An 18391-nucleotide genomic window follows, 5' to 3' on the forward strand; every position below is an offset into this window, starting at 1 on the left:
AGTAGGATGGGGAAAGGGGAAAAAGCAGGTATACGTTATATATAGTTAGAATTTCAGATGTCTAAATGTCTAATAATAGGCAGCTATAAATTTGCAACTGAAAAGAGAAGAGAGTTCAAAGTTAGACATTTAGATTTGTGCACTGATAGCAGAAAGTGAATAGTGAAGCCAAGGTCTTAAATAGGATAGCCTGGGGGGGAGGAGGAAAAAAGGGCTGAGAATAAAACCCTATGAAAATGCCTATACATGGGGGCAGAAGTTGGAAAAGGAACACTCAATGCAGGAGGAAAGCCAGGACAGTAAAATATTATCTGGCAAAACAAAGTTTCAAGAATAAGTGATAGATCAACAGTGTCAAGTGATGCAAACAAGTAACAGTAGCATAGAATTGAAAAAGGTCACTAGACTTTATTATTATTAATGCTGAGTGAGGGTACTTGATGGATTTATTATTCTACCCCTTTACTTTGGTACATTTAAAACAATAAAATGTTAAAATTTTTTATTTGAAAATTAGGTGACTGGTACTCTTTGAGCAGTTTCAAAAGTATGATGTAAGTGGAAGTTAGACAACAATGACTGCCCAAGAACGAATCGTCACAATTTGCTGGGCAGCTCGCAAAATACACAGGCCCATGGGGCCTGCCCTGTGGTTTAGTGGTTAAGTTCGGCACACTCTGCTTCGGCAGCCCAGGTTCACAGGTTTAGATCCCAGGTGTGGACCTATACCACTCGTCAGCTATGCAGCAACCCACATAAAGAGTGGAGGAAGACTAGCACAGACGTTAGCTCAGGGCTGACCTTCCTCAAGCAAAAAAAGATTGGCAACAGATGATAGCTCAGGGTTAATCTTCCTCAGCAAAAAAAACACAGGCCCAGGTCCTACACTCTAGGATTTTTATTTAGTCAAGTACTGGAGCTCTCGCTAAAAACACAAATTTCTGAATCAATTTCAGATCTCCTGAATCAAAATTTCCAGGGGAGAAGTCTGATAATCTGCACATTTAAGAAGTACTTTGGGAGATATTTATCAGAGAACCCTGAGACCCTAATTCAGAAGGTCTTAAAAAGGGCCTCGGCAGCTTCTTATTTGATTTTAGCCTCACAAGTGATTATAATTACATACAGTCATCCCTCGGTATCCCCAGGGGGATTGGTTCCAGAACCCCTGCAGATACCAAAATCTGCAGATGCCCAAGTCCCTTACATAAAATGGCACAGTATTTGCTTATAATATATACACATCCCCCATATTCTTTAAAGCATCTCTAGATTACTTCTAATATGTAACACAATGCAAATATTATGTAAATAGTTGTTATATTGTATCGTGTAGGAAATAATGACAAGGAAAAAAGTCGCTACATGTTCAGTACAGACACAACCATCACAGGTCTTTTGATCCAGGAATGGCTGAATCTGCGGTTGGTTGAATCTGCAGATGAGGAATCCATGGATACTGAAAGTCAACTGTATCTTCAACTGAGAACTATTAGGTTAAAGAGTGAATAATACACAGGAAGTAAAGAGCACAGGGCAGGGTAACCCACCTTTTCCAGTATGGTGGTAAGAGAAAAGATAATAGGATGGGGAGGGCCAGAGTCTGGGAAAAGTTAAATCATTTTTAGTTTAGGGAACTCATAAGCATGTCTGTTTGGGGAAGAACAGTAAAATAATAAAGAGGAAAAAAAATCAGATACAAGTAAGGAAAGAGATAACTGATGAAACAATAACACAGATAAAGGGCAAAAAAAGGGTATTCTCCTTCATAGATAACAATAAAGGTGAGGGAAAGACACACAAATCTAAGGCAGAAAGGAGAAAACTTACAGAGTTCATATCTTACGGTCTCAATCTCCCTAAGACAAGAGAGAATCTGTGAAGTGAGGGGAGTGAGGATGAAATCTGGATAAGTGAAGAGTAGAAAAGGTTTGAAATAGTCACTAAAGGAAGCATATTGAATTGAGTGGTAATAAGTAAAATTATGGTGAACTGCAGTGAAAAGGTGGCAAACATAGCACTAGCACAATTCCACAATAGTTTTAGTAAGACAGACAGTTAATAACACCAACCAGAGACGGCACAGTGCTGGGATCTGGTAATGGGTGGAAGAACAAACGAGTAAGGAATTATAGAAGGGCAGCACTGCACTGTTCCAAGCACGTCCAGGCCAGGGAGTGAAGGCAGAACAAGATGATACAGTTGAAGAATTGGGAGAAACTGATGCACTGCTTAGTTTCATGGGACAAAGATTAAAAAGGGTATTTTGTCAGAATGAGAGCACTTGGAAGTGAAAGTTTTAAGCCATGACCAGAGCTCACCATGAGCAGAGGATACTCTGGGGGATGACAGCAGGGAACAGAGCAGACAGGAATGCCGAACAAAGGGAAATCACACTAAGTAACGTGACATCAGTGCTTCTTGAATTTTAAGATGCATATGAATCAACTGGAATGTTGTCAAAATGAAGATTCTTATTCACCAGGCCTGGACATGAACTGAAACTCCGCATTTTTAATGAGCTTCAAAGTGACACCTTTACTGCTGGTTCATGGATCACATTTAGAGTAACAAGGTCCTACAGAAGTTCTCCTCAGTTCAGGTACTTTCTCCACAATATGCACATAAGCAAGCCAGTCCCACCAGTGATGTCTCTCATTCCATAAAGTGACTCTAAAGAGTAGCCTGAAAATCCTATGTAGAAATTCTAACTTGTATTCTTCTCTCATTAAAAATTACTTTCATACATCAATAGCTATCATTAACTTCTCAAAAGTTTGTGATACAGCAAGGAGAAAAATCTATTTTTTTCTACTTGAGGTATAATGCTGTTATCTTTTTGATGCCTTCTCTCTCATAAAATTGGATTTCTCTTTTTTCTCTTTTTTTTGGTGAGGAAAATTAGCCCCGAGCTAACATCAGTTGCCAATCCTCCTCTTTTTGCTTGAGGAAGACTGGCCCTCAGCTAACATATGTGCCAATCTTCCTCTATTTTGTATGTGGGACGTCGCCACAGCATGGGTTGATGAGCAGTGTGCAGGTCCGTGCCTGGGATCCAAACCCACAAATCCCACGCCACCGAAGTAGAGCACGTGAACTTAACCACTGTGCTACTGAACTGGCCCCTGCATTCACTTTTTAAAAGTAGTGTCAAGAATGTAGTAAATAGTGACAAATACGATTAACAAAGCAGAAACTAGGCCCCTAAGGAACAAGTGGAAAGAACTGATATTTATTTAGCTTGGAAGTCACTTGGTTGAGAGATCATTTAAATGGTGATTAAATACATATCAGGCTTCTTCACAGAGTACCTGTTAATCATCACGATAGCCAAAATAAACAAAACCCCTCAAATCTATACAACAGTTATATAAAAATTTAGTTACTGATGTAAATACTGTCGTGCACCACATAACAACCTTTCAGTCAACAACAAACCACATATAGACAGTGGTCCCCTAAGATTAGTATCATACAGCCTAGATGTGTAGCAGACTATACCATCGAGGTTTGTGTGAGCACATAGTGTGATGTTCAGACAACAACAAAATCACCTAACACGCATTTCTCAGAAGGTCCCGTCATCGAGCAACACACGACTATAACAAACTTCTGTAAATCTTCAACATAACATCTCTCTCCAGTGTAGGATGATTTTAAATGAGGTACTGTTTCATAAAGACTCACACACTAACCTCTAAAATTTATTTCTATTAATTTCCTGAATAACAGTTAAGTTCGTCTTTGTACGATAAGTGTTCATAATATTTAAAAAATGATTTTATGCAAAGGATTACCTAAATAATATATGGTAAAAATTCTGAGAAGCAATGGGTCAGGTATACCTAATTTTTCACATCTTTCACTCTATGAGTTTCCTAACATTAGGGGCAAACTTCCTTTCTCCTGGCCTCCTGATTCCATGAGGGAGCTTTTTCTGAAGCAACATATCTGATCTCCTGCTTTCCCCCTAAATTTTTTATCCAAGGAAGAGGAATGCCTTATCCAATTAGTAGGCTTGGAAGAAGAAATGGACGTGCACAACTCCATCTCTCCTGGGTCCCCTTCTTTTGGGTCTTCCTAGTAACAGAAAGGATACATTCTAGTCTGTTCTATGTCATGTGGTACACTAGGGGAAGCCTGTTGCTGCTTAGCTGACCCAGTAACAGGCTGGGGGTATGTAAGGCTATCTGACTTGGGAGTGAAATATATTAGAAGGTCCAGATTAACTACACATCTAAGACATATCCTTCAAGTCATCCTTTTTTTAAAAAATCAAGAATAAAGCTGACATTCTGATCTTCTATCAGATGATTGTGTATCTCTCAAATGATCCAGAGCTAGAAAGAGGATGAAAGAGGAATGGCTTATTGCTTTCTCCCATCACAAATCCCAATAACTGGGAAATAAGATGTTTTATCTATGTACAAGATACGATGTAAAATTATTCGCAATGTTGTACTATATTTAAATATCACAAAGAGTTACTATGTCACCATTTAATTATTACAATACTACAATATAACCTAAGAAGTAAGTTTTTGTCCTAAAATCTTACCTTAACAAAACGTTCATATCGTGCCTTCACTATTGGATTATTTAAAATGCTTGTAGCAGTCAAGACACTCTCTCTTTTTATTTGTTCCTTATAAGCCTATGAAAAATAGAACACAAGGAGGTATGCACTTGAAAACCATGCCATGAAATATATTTCCATAATTAAAAAACACTGTATGCTCAATTCTTTAGATTTAAATGATTTACTTTCTGGCAAATTAAGCTATAAAGCAACAGCAGCTACTGTGACCATAATCTAAATCACCTATGGATTAAAACAAGATTCAATAAGCCAACCTGCTGCAACGAAATCACTCAGTCACCAAATACTCTAAGTCTAGGTCTACTAGACAGTTGCTTTCTCTCCTCTCTATTCTACACCCACCTCCCCCAGCTCCAACTACTCCAACTATTAACTTTCATGCTATCATAACAGAAGGAATAATTTTTCATACTGTTAGGAGTAATCATCTTCCTCTGGGCTGTAGTTATCACAAGACTGTATTATACAAAGGAGGAAAAGTAATAATATAGAATGTCTAGTTGCCAAAAAGGTGTCAAGGAAACATCAAAAGAGAAATGAAAGAACAAAGATTTTTAAAAGATTATATGTGCTCAAAGTGGCTAAAAAAAATCTGAGTTAAATGAGGTTCACATTGACGCAAAATATGAATTTAAGACCCAGGTATGTTCTATCTAAAACTTAAATCTTTAGGGCCAGCCCAGTGGCACAGTGCTAAGTTCACATGCTCCACTTCCGCGGCCTGGGGTTCATGGATACAGATCCTGGGCACGGACCTACACACGGCTCATCAAGCCATGCTGTGGCAGCATCCCACATTCAAAATAGAGGAAGACTGGCACAGATGTTAGCTTAGGGATAATCTTCCTCGCCAAACAAAAACAAACAAAAAAGCTTAAGTCTTTAATATTTAAATTTTTAAATATGCTTTTCAAACTAATGTCCCACAATATAAACATTTTTTATTTGAAGTAAATCTGACTAAATAAAACCAACCAACATAGAAACCAAAATATGCTAATCAAAAAGAAAACAGTAAATTCTTCTACAATTTCTGAGTAAATTCTACTCAAATTTACTAATATATTATATATTATATATTACATACATAATATATATTATAATTATGATAATCCTAGTTTTTTAATTATTTTTCCCAACCATCAGAGAAATGTATATTATAATCAAACCTTTACTTTCTTTTTTGTTCTAAAACTCACACATGCACACACTCATAAAACCATTTTTTACCAACTTAAAAAAAATGTTAATAATAAAAGGAATAGTTCAACAACAGCTATGATTTCCTGAATGCTTACTATGTACCAGGTACTATTTTAAGTGTCTTTTATATTTTAATTAACCTAATCCTTTAAAAGTCACACAAGAGTAGAATGATTCTCCATCCCCATTTTATATAAGGAAACAGATAAAGTTAATTTACTTGTTTAACACACGTTATGTACTGAAGCAGAATTCAAACCCAGAAAGTCCTGCTCCAGAGCTGACAATCTTAACCATTACACACACTGTCTCTCTAGGTATTTTTACAGTTAGTCATGTCACCCAACTAATTGCCCTGAGGATCACAAAGGCAGGTTAGGAAGAATTTAACTGTTGAAAAGATGCAATCACCAACCACCCTGAACCAGGGCAAGCCCCACCACAAGAGCCAGGCCTATGGCCTTCGCCTCATTTTTAATGCTAAGATCTCCTCTGCTGCACCAACTCAGGACTTATTACCATAACCTGCAGTACATGTGGAAGCATGTTTTCCAAATGAGCCTGCAGAAGCGAATGCCCACCTCTCCCTATTGAATATTCGTTCCCCATCCAAAATAAAAGGCCCCAGCTTTCCTCTGTTTGAAGACAGCCATGGCTTCCTATTTGCTGCAACTAACTTCTACTTTGTGTGACAACTACTTATGGTCAAGAGTCTGACTGTAACTCGCCAAGGGGCGAATCCACTTTTGGTTCGGTAACAGTCACACATGAGATTAACAGGATTGGCCTCGAGTAGGTAGGTGTGAAGCAACAACCTTTAAACGATGATAAAGGATTGATGAATAACTCAATGACTTCATTAAGATAGATCAAAACTTACCTGCTTCCCCTTGATATGATCAGGGGATTTTAAGTGCTGCTGAACTGAACTATGTAAAGCAGGGATATACACACTACACGCACTGCAGTGAACAGTCTCGACTTTCATCATGTGATCATCTGCAGTAACACCTACAAAAGGAATTCAATTATCAGTAAGAAAAGTAATGATTCATATATTCCTATTTCTGACAAATCGAGTTTTTACTATTTCACTTCCATGATTACTTATAGCCCTTCTTCCAAAAAAAGATCAGAGTCTATAGGTTTGTTTATGTTGAGTTTTCTACATCTTATAAATCTGCATATATGGATAAAACATTAAAATCATAAAGTTTAATTATATTATATTGCCTAATCATGTTATACCATCATGCTCTGAGGCCTATAAGTCCATTTCGCAAAAACATAAAAGGAAACAAATGTTGATTTTAGAGTAAAATAAGAATTTCCATGATTATGATTGTGGGTGGATAGGGATGGAGAAAAGGTGTCCACCTTGGATTCATAAGCAACAAAAAATATGTTGGATCTTGAAAATGGTGATCAAGGTTTATTACAGGAGAAGGTATAAGTATATTCAAGGGAAAGATGTGAGAGAAAACGGTATTTTTTGGGAATTGCAAGTAATTCAGTATGGCTGGGGCACAGAGCATAAAGAAGGGACAAAAGATGTTAACAGAGAAAAAGAGTAGGGTCTAGATCATGAAGAGCTTTGCATGCCATGCCCAGGAATTAGAACTTCACCCTGCAGAGGATGAGGGAGCCACTGAAAATTCCTGAAGTAATGAAATCATGTAGTAGAATTAGAGACAAGAAAGACTGGAAGTAAGGAAACTAGTTAGGAAAATACTACAATTATCAAGAGAACAGATAAAGATTTGAGCAAATGCAATATTTAAAGAGGAGGTAAAGAAACAGATCTGGAAGATATTTAAAGGAGAGAACCAATAGGAGACACTGCTACAGACAGAGAAAGTAAAAGTGAGTACTTAGGATTAATTTCATACTTGTGTCTTTTATGGCGAGGCCACTTTCCAAGATAAAGGAGATACTTGTTGAATTTTTGTTTTGTATTCTTTATGGAGTGGGGCATGCTCAAGAAGAGGGTATTTTTTTGGATATGTTGATTTTGCGGCACTGCTGAAGAAAGACATCAGTAGGCAGTTGGATGTATGAGATCAGAGTTCAGAAGAGAGATCTGTGTTATAGATGTATAAGTGATTAACATATAGATGTTAATTTAACCTCTGTAAGAAAATGAATTCATCAGGAAGGAATATAAAGAGAGATGATAATGGGACTAATGACAGAATACTGGGAAATATCAACTTCTAAAAGCCTGGTGGGGAAAAATAGCACAAAGAGAAAAATGACAAAGGAATAAAAAGCACATCAGGGTAGTGAGATACCACGGAAACTAAGGGAGGAAACAGATTCAGGAAGAATAGCGTTATCAGTGAAAAATGCTGCAGAAGTAAGATAATTCAAAAGAACATATTGAAGTTGGTGTTGGTAACCTCTGTCAGAGTAGTGTCAGTAGACTAATGGTAGCAGAAAGTTGTCTACTTGTGAGTAAAGCAATAAATGAGAAGTGAAGAAACAGAGACTAGTGTGGACTATGCTGAAAGAAGTATGATTGTTTAAAAAGAAAGGCAGGTTTCAGGGGAACTAGTGTCTGTTTTTCCTTTCTTTTCCTTCGTTTTTTGGGTTTTGTTTGTTTGTTTTTTAAGATAAGAGCATAGGCTTCAGAAACAGAATCAAAAGAGAAGAAAAGATTGAAAAACAGAAGAGACGAGTTCAATATTTGAGCAAAAGTCCTTAAGGAGATGAGAAGGAATAAGAGGGCCAAAGAAGAAGTATCTTCCACCTAGAGGTACAGCTGATTTCTCGTCTAAAACTTAAGTGAAAGATGTAAGGGTAAGTAGTGATAATTTGTAAGCATGAGAACAGAAAGTCAAAGGAATTCATTTCTGATAACCTACTCAGGACTACCACACAGAACCATGTGCTGTATCACTCTAGTGGGCATCACTTACATTCAAACGGGCTATGGTATGTAAAACGTACATGTAAATTTCTAAAACAATTTGGTTAAACACTCACCTTCCATAACATCTTTTTCAATTACTTTGACTGCTTCTGTTTGATTATTTGTCTGTTGCTTACGAATAGATGTTTTCTTGAATTTATTCACCATACATTCCTAGAAAACAAAACAGGAAGAATCCAAAATGTTTTCAGTGAGCACTGAGTATAAGCTTAGTACCATGCTCAGCCTGTGGAAGACAACAATACCTGTTATATAAGAACTAATATCTGTTCTCAAGGAGCTTACACTTTAGTTGAAAAGATACCATAAAATACTAAGAAACTACAAAAAGTCTTCACTTTTCAAAATGTATTTCAAGTATATAGAGAAAAAGAGATCAAACACAGTAGGAATAGTCAAGAGGTCTTCTCAGGGCAGGTGAGTACTTAAGTCTTAAATGACAGCAAGGAACCAGTTAAGGAATAAAATTATAGAAAAAAATTTTAATGAAGGGATACAATTCTGCAAGGATATAGAGGAACGAATGATCACTGTATTTCTAACCTTCTAACAATTCCATTTCTTCTGCCCAAATTAATTGTATGTACAACTAGCAGGCCAGCTCTAGCCCATTCCTTAAGCATCCCTGGCCCTAACTATCCTCCTCTTCTCGAAACCCCTTCTACCCACACTATCATTCTTGGCTCTTTCACTTAACCGTGTCATCTGTGTATGTGTGAGTGTGTTCTATTTCCTGTTATTGTTAGTTCACTGAGGGTAGTTTGAGTGTCTTCAGTATCTGCACGACACCTTCCTTAAGTATTCAAGAAAAACTGTTGAACTGATGACCACACACTGATAATACAAAGGACACTAAACAAACACCCAGCAGGCTCCCTGGCTCTGAATTCAGTAAGCAGACTCTGCCACTTACTGAAAGTCACTAAACTGCTCTGAGCATGATCTCTTGTGATAAAAAGGAGTTGCTAGCAGGCTTAAATGAAAATACCCAGCACAACACGAGGTACATAGTCTCTCAAAGGATGATAGCTGATTCTACACCAACAAATAGTTGTTAAAGGAATTCTTTTCCTGACACCTCTGCCAGAAACTACTCTGAAAAATGTAAAATCTTCCCTCAAATAACAAATCTAAACTCTATTACAGAGGAAGAATTCACATCTAATTCTGGGCTAATTTTAAAACGACTCATCCTTTAAGTATAGAGCAAATTAAATTTTTAGAAACATAAAATGAAAGAGATGGGAAACTGAAAAAATAAGAAATTGAAATGTCAGAGAGTGTCTTCTTCATTTCAAAAACAGCTACTTACATGCAAAAACTCCATAACTACTTTATCAAACTTGGTTTGTTTCTGAATATGATCTAATGTTTCCTGATGTGAAGAACTTTCCAGATGCAGTTCAATATCTTTTTCTTCAAATGTTCGAAATTTACAAAATGAACATGTGAATGCCATTCTATAAGGAAAAAAAAAGTTTTCTTTTATTTACTTAGAAAGAGTTCATAAGAATATAGCAATGAAACTAATTACCAGCATAAATGATTTCCTTTCTTCCATTTTCTGAAGTAATTTAGTTTAAGTCAGAAAAACAGTGTTTCTTTAAGTACCTATATGGACAATACTATCATTATACCACTTTGCATTTCTGGCCCACCCAGGAACTTCTGCGTATGAAAGAGGGAATCAGTGTTATCCACTTAATCTAGTCCTAAGCTATCCACTTCAAGCCTAGACCAGTTAGAAAGCCAAAGTAAACCTCAAGAAGTAACGAGTTCCAAAGTTCCACTACTTATTTTACACTCTGTTCCATCCTCAAGCTTCCAAACCACTAAGGCAGTATCAACAAAGCCAGGTGGAACACCAGACAACCATAATTCACTCCCTTGGAGCTCCTGGGTAATTAAAAGTCCTATCCTCTAAAGGCCACTTGAGGATGACTAATAGGCCTGGGCTGGACAAATGCACACATTTAGAAGTTTACGTGCCATCCCAGAATGAATTTCCCCTTTTTCTACCATTTAACTGTTCCTATCTTATATATTCTTGTTATTTTCTTTTCCTTTAATTATGACAACAGTTTCCCAACTGGTTTCTCTGTCTCCAGTCTCCATTTTCTCTCAAATAACAAATCTAAATTCTATTAGATTTCCTCTATACAGAGGAGGAATTCACATCTAATTGTGGGCTAATTTTAAAACAACTCATTCTTTAAGTAAACAGCAAATTAAATTTTTAGAAACAGAAAATGAAAGAAATGGGAAACTGAAAAAATGAGAAATTGCTCAAATGTCAGATAAAGTCCTTTTCATTTCATTAATTCCTTACACTACTATTAAGATTTCTTTTCCTGGTTAAGAGTGTGGGGTCTGGAGCCCATTCTCGGGTTTACATCCTAGCCCCTTTCTGTGACCTTGGGCAAGTTACTTAACTTCTCTAGACCTCAGTTTTCTCAGCTTAATGAGATGAGAACCCTCACAGAATTATCACGAGGATTAAAAAAAATTAATACATATAGAGCCCTTAGAACAGTTCCGGGCACAAAATAATTATTCAATTAATTATTACTTCCAAAAGGAGGCAACAGCCACATTACTGCTCAAAAGGCTTCATGGCTCCTTAAGGTTCCAGAAACAGTTAAAACATTTTCAATTGTCGTTTAACAAAGCTCTTAATCTCTTCTCTCTCTCTTTTTGGCTTTACCCACTAATACCTTTAACAATATCTGGCATACAGTATGCCTTCAATAAATGTTTAAATTAGATTACACCTTTTACCCCGACTGGAGTCATTTTCAATCCACATAGCTTTCCATTTCCTGAATATCAATGAAACACTCCTGTTCCTTTGCTTTTACCTCAAGTCATGCCCTCTACCTGGGCTGCCTGACAACTTTGACTGCAACCCTTGATTCCTAAATCAGTTCAAATACCAGCTCCATCCGTCTCCCTGACTTCCCTGCACTCCTATTTAGAAGTCATCTCCCGTAAGAGCACTCTGCATTCTCTTTTGACCATACACTCTTCTGCACATACTGCTGTTTGTCCACATCCCTCAGACACCCATCCCTTTCCTCACAGGTTCCCTCACCTTCTCATCCTCTTTATTATATTGAAAGCATTCAAATATCCAAAAAGAACATATCACAAGAATAGTTATTTACTGTCAATCTCTTATCCTCCTAACTCAAAGTAAAACTGCTCTGGTAAATTAAAATAATTTTAGACTATTTTAAAGGATTCTTATCCTAAAATGGCAACTTAACTGAACTGACATTCTTTTGGTTGTGCCATCAGATTTTATATTTAGAGTTATGGAGAAAACAGCTAAATGAAAGTTCAGTTCTTTTATTTTCTCCAAATCACAACATTTATTACATTAACATCGATACATCATATCCAAATCTATCATTTTTAATGGGGAAAGTATTCACAGGATAATTAAATAGAAAAATTAATCTTACAATGTAAAATCATCTTCAGACTCCTACACGTTTGACACAAAGTGTTCATTTCAATTTATTTCCTCACCAAAGTACCTAAGCCGATTACCCCTGTCAAAAGAAGGAATTACATCGGAGGGAGAGAGATACAAGAACTAAAAATAGCTGCCCCTTAAAACTAGAACTTCTTTTTATGGGTTAATTCTTAATAAGCTTAATCCTACTCTTTCACAGGTCCCAACAAATTAGGAGTAACAAACCAGAAAGAGCATAGGAAAAGATTATTAAAGCTGGACACAAAAGTTACACAAGTAATACCTAGCAGACTAAAATCAAAGACACTCTAGGGGACAGCCCCGTGGCCAAGAGGTTAAGTTCGCACGCTCCGCTTCAGCGGCCCGGGGTTTCGCCAATTTGGACCCTGGGCGCGGACATGGCACCGCTCATCAGGCCATGTTGATGCGGCATCCCACACGCCACAGCTAGAAGGACCCACAACTAAAAAATATACAACTATGTACTGGGGGGATTTGGGGAGAAAAAGCAATTAAAAAAAGAAAAAAGAAGATTGGCAACAGTTGTTAGCTCAGGTGCCAATCTTTACTAAAAAAAAAAAAGACACTAAAAAAATGGGAATTCAGATGCGACTGAATTTTCTTTCACTATATTTCACATAATAAAACCAATGCATATATTAAAACCAAGTAACAACAAAGAGTATCCTGTTTAATACGAAAGGAAATTCATACATTTTAAAAATACTTTCATGGAAAGGTTTGCATATTCTTCTCTTAAAATGTTATCTTTTGAATTAAAATAAAGTTTTAAACATCTAGAAAACTCACATAAGTGAAACATTTCATTCTCTTCATGCTACGCAAACAAGTTAACTTTTAAAGAGCAAAACTATATTCTGAACGGGAAATACACTGAATTTACCGTTCCAGTTTTATATTCTTTATTTTCCTGGCATAAGCAGTACCTAAACAGATTTCAGAGGAAAAAATATCAATTATTGTCCTTTAAAAAAAATTCCTGGCAGTCTCCTTTTTTCCTATGTATAATTTTACATCTTGTATTTATATTTTCCTATTTTGCTCACATTTTCTCCATCCTATTTTAGGCTTTATAAACCTTCATTTTTAACAACGGCCCAAAAGCCCACGAATGGATGTGTCAAACCTTACATATACTTGATCAATCCCTATCACTGGTATTTGTTTTATGTTTGGAGCTACTATATATACTTTTTAAAAAATTCTGGTTGGGTGATACTTATCTAACTTAGACATTAACCATTTCTCATGTTTATAATATTTTCCAAGTCTGTTTTCTTTCTAGTTAAAATTTTTACTTAAACAAATCTGGTCATCATTTCCGTTGTAATTTATTCCATAACCTTTAAGCCTAGAAAAAAAAATATTCTTGCAGAGATTAAAATACCCCATTTTCAGGGCCAGCCCCGTGGCTGAGTGGTTAAGCTTTCGCACTCTACTTCAGAGACCCAGGGTTTCACCAGTTTGGATCCTAGGCACAGATCTAGCACCACTGGTCAGGCCATGCTGAGGTGATGTCCCACACAGCTCAACTAGAAGGACCTACAACTAGAATATATAACTACGTACTGATGGGCTTTGGGGAGAAGAAAAAAAAGAAAAAAACACTCCCTTTTATCTTCCTGTTATTTCCCCTTTTTTTAGGTTTTTTAATCCATCTGAATTCATCCTTGCTGGTCTAAGAAGAGGATCCAAACTATTTTTCTTGTTATTTTTCAGTTACCAAGCAATTCCTCTTTCAATATCTTCTTATTACATAATACATTCTTATATATAATGCATATGTTTACAGGTTAATAATTCTGTTACACTGATTACCTTTTTCCTAGTACCACAGATTCTTAACTATTGCAGCTTTCTAATGTCTTAATATCAGGAAAAGCTAGCACCTACTGATGTACTCTTCTTTTTCAGCAGCATCTTTGGAATCAGGACTGGGAAGATCTGACATATTTGTAATATTTAGTTTTCCAATCCAAGAATATCACTATATCTCCATGTAGTCAAATCTCAGGAAGACTATGCGGTTTTTCTTCATGTTATAACATGTATTTCTTTTCAAGAATACAGTATTTCTGTATATTTCTTATTTTTGGATTACAATTATGAATGGGACCCTTTTTTCATATATTTTCTAAGTGGTGATTACATATAAATATCAAAAATCAAAAGCATTCCGACACATCTTTGATCAAACCTTTTCATTTGATTCTGAAGAATTTTTTCACATTCCAATTCATATATTTGCCTTTTCTAGGAAACTGTTTTTTAATGAGCCCAATTTTCTGACTCTACTAAGCACAAACCTGTATCCATCTCCATATTTCTCACTGTTTTTTTCTCTTCTGCGCCTTTGTTTCTCTCGCCGAGCCTCAATTCGCCGCTTTTCCTCTTCTTCATTTTTAGGATCAGTTTTTGCTAGGATATCAGACAAAACAGTCAAAACCAAAACCCATTTTTCCATTCTCCCTTTCCAGGCCCCAGTTCATAAAGTACAGACATACAAGGTTTACTTGGTGATCGTAATCTCAACTGAACTCCCCAGAAAAATCAGAGTTTGAGATTACTCAGTATTTCTGAAACTCCATTCATTTGAACACCATCATCACGAATTTTGCCATATTTACTTCTCATCTATGTGATTATTTGCTACAAATTTTTCTTTAAATCTGCTCATTTTTTCTTATTCTCATTTTAAGCAATAATATCTATATCATGTAAAATCATCTTGAATACAACACTTCAAGAAACACTGAAATAACCTGATCTTGAATGAAAACGGAAATTCAATGAGCAATGGAGAGCCTTAGATGCAAAACCTCATATACATTATAGCAGCTCTCCCAAAATTTCTTAAAATGTATAAACCCTAAAAGGTTTTTTTCTCTTCTTTTAAAACATTTTTTAATGTGAATATAGTAAAGTAATATAACATATGGTACAAAATTACCATTTTAACCCTTTCAAAGTGTACAATTCAGTAGTATTATGTATATCACAGTATTGTGCAACCATCACCACTATTTACCTCCAGAACTATTTCATCATCCAAAATGAAAACCCCATATCCATTAAGCAGTCACTCCCTACTTACCCTTTCCCCAAGCCTCTGGTAACTATTAATCTGCCTTCTGTCTCTATAGATTTCCCCATTTTGGATATTTCATATAAATGTAATCATACAATATGGGGCCTTTTTTGTCTGGCTTCTTTTATTTAGCACAATGTTTTTGAGATTCATCCATGTGTTTTACAATATATCATTATCTCCTTCCTTTTTATGGCTGAATAATACTCCACTGTGTGGATACACCACTTTTTTTTTTTATCCATTCATCTCTTGATGAATATTTTCAATGTTTCCACCTCTTGGCGACTGTGAATAATGCTGCTATGAACACTTGTGTACACGTTTTTTTGTCTGAATACTTTTCAGTTCTTTGACGTATATACCTAGGAGTGGAATTGCTGGGTCATGTGGGCAGTCTATGCTTAATCATTTGAGGAACCACCAACCGGTTCCCACAGCAGCTGCACCATTTTACACTCCCACCAGTAAAGTGTGAGGGTTCCAAATTCTCCACAGCCTCATCAACACCTGTTATTTTTCTTTTTTTTTAAATTACGGCCATCACTTCACATGCTGTGAAGTGGTATCTCACTGTGAGCAGGTTCTTTCTTATAATACATTTAACTTCAGACTAAAAAAAAACTTATCTACCCTTAAACTACTTCTTTTATGCATTATCATTTTGGATTACCTTTGGCAAAACATCTAATACAAAATCATGAACATCTGGGGACTCATAAATTTGACAGTAAACAAATATTTATTAAGCACTTGCTATGTATACGGTGGGATGTTTCAAAATTACATAAAATCAACACCTTAAAATTCAATATCTAGATTATTTTTCATCATTTTATAATAGCTTAAATGTACATTCTCATTTTATTAACCATTTTCAATATCTTCATTCAGTTTCCCCCCAACTCTCACTCTATGGAAAATCCACCTGCATATGACCTCAAACTAGAAGTAATTTCATTTCCCTTTCATATGCTAAAGCTACAATATAATATGTAGTACCCCCAGTCAAATGACAGAATATGGTTCCTTTCCTACTGCTTTTCAACAAATCACATAGTCTATGCTAGAGTGTAGGAAGACCTATTATTCCTGAATGTTCAGCAGATATCTTTCAAAAGGCTCACCTCACACCTGACAGTGAAAGCCTGATTTGACTATAGAATTTTTGCTTCACCCTTAGCTACACTACAGTATTCTCAGTTTAGTTAAAAAGAAAAAAAAAAGTTGGGTAACATATATCTGCTTCAGTTTCTATATCAGTTCTGTATCAAACTTTGCAATATTTATTTAACTATACTTGAAAAATATATCTTTGAAATCTGCCCCAAGAGGATCAACTGAATTGCCTATTCTTGTAATATCTAGAGAACACAATTTGGTAAATAACAATCTATCAATTAACACAGTATAAAAAGTATCCCAACAGACATTCCACTAACTTACTATCAGGTTTCCACAATTCCAGAATATTATTATTTTTTATTAAACAATATAGATATCAATTGCGCAGGAAAGTAGATTTAAGAATAGTATTTAAACCTTTCCTGAGTTTTGTATTATGGTGCGTACATTTTGAGGAAAGAATCTAACATTTGCAATTGCAATTACTTTTTTCAAATATGATATAATAAAATGTCTATAACGTTACAATTAGAAAAAAGTTGTTTTAAAAGAGGAAAAAATAGTACAAAGCAATTTTCTGTTACAATCACATGGAAGTTTAAGTGAAGAAACATGGCTTTGCCATTTAGTGGTTGTTTAACCCGGGCAGCAAGTTTTTTATCAGCTCTGTGCCTGCTTCTCAGCTACAGAGGGTTTGATACACACACCTATACCTGTGTAGGTTGATGTGAGAATGACCTAAGTTTAATGCACATTATGCCCTTTAACACAGTGCCTAGTGTGCCATAAGAATTCAGTTAAGTGCTAGCTTACTATTATTAATAATTACTACAATCCCTCTTTTGTCAAATTAATCCTTAAGCAATTTAAATGAAGATGAAATTCGAAAGACAAAACATACTTCAGTATCCAAAAAATACAATAAAAATACCCTGCTTTTAACTAGGACTTATCTAGGTCTCCTTGCTTCTTTCCCTCCTCCCTCTTTTTTTATAATTATTTGAAGGCTATCAAGACTTTTTTTAGCACCTCTGACATCAAAGGAATACAGACTCCAATGAATTCCCTGTAATGCTCAATACATCTTATTTTTAAAACTGAATTTGAAAAATATGATGGGAAACTTTTGGAATATTCATTCATTACAATTATCTAAACCTCCTCCATTCCTGATTAGATTAATCAACTATAAATTCTAAGGAAGAGAGTAACTTTTGTGCCCTTGCAATATCACCTAACTTAGAAAGACAAAACACTTCTCACTCATCAAGGCAAAAATAAATATAAAAAACAAAAAATAATTTAGTGTACAACCAAAAATGGGCAAGACATTTGTTTATATTATTTTGCTATTATATGTTTTCACAGAGAATGTGTTTAAAAAGACATTTTCTTAGCTTTTATTTATGTATATCCTTGACTTAAACTAATTTGGTCAAATGCACTTGATTTCATTTAGAGATATACTATGAAGTTAAAAAATAAAATACAATAACAGAGAAAAGTGATAGAGTAATCTGGCTTTGAACTTTACAAAAAAAAACTGTATTGAGATATAATTCACATACCATATAATTCATCCGCTTGAAGTGTGCAATCCAATGGTTTTCAGTATATTCACAGATATGTGAAAACATCACCGTGATTAATTTTAGAACACTTTCATCAACTCACAAAAAAAGCTGGTACCCTTTAAGTATTACTATCTACATACCCCATAGCCCAAAGCAAACACCAACCTACTTTCTGTCTCTATAGATTTCTGTATGCGACATTCATATGAAAAGAATCATATAATATGTGGACTTTTGTGACTGGCTTCTTTCACTTAGCATAATCTTTCCAAGGTTCATCTAAGTTGTAGCATGTATCAGTACCTCATTCCATTTTACGGCTAAAAACACTCCATTGCACAGACACATCACATTTTATTTATTCATTCAT

At 35.6% G+C, this 18391-nt stretch overlaps 1 protein-coding gene across 3 annotated transcripts in view; it reads right to left on the reverse strand.

Annotated features, from left to right (window-relative positions):
• The window catches only part of ZNF326 (zinc finger protein 326), a 37507-nt gene that overhangs the window by 2032 nt on the left and 17084 nt on the right, over positions 1-18391 (reverse strand). For all 3 annotated transcript variants that reach the window (XM_070592457.1, XM_070592455.1, XM_070592456.1), the window contains 5 exons: positions 14541-14652; positions 10048-10195; positions 8789-8888; positions 6684-6814; positions 4559-4654 (listed from right to left, as the gene is read on the reverse strand). In XM_070592457.1, coding sequence (XP_070448558.1) covers positions 4559-4654; positions 6684-6814; positions 8789-8888; positions 10048-10195; positions 14541-14652 — 587 coding nt within the window. The remainder of the gene's footprint in view (positions 1-4558; positions 4655-6683; positions 6815-8788; positions 8889-10047; positions 10196-14540; positions 14653-18391) is intronic.

The sequence above is a fragment of the Equus przewalskii genome, chromosome 24 (assembly GCF_037783145.1).
Source record: "Equus przewalskii isolate Varuska chromosome 24, EquPr2, whole genome shotgun sequence".
NCBI lineage: Eukaryota > Metazoa > Chordata > Mammalia > Perissodactyla > Equidae > Equus > Equus przewalskii.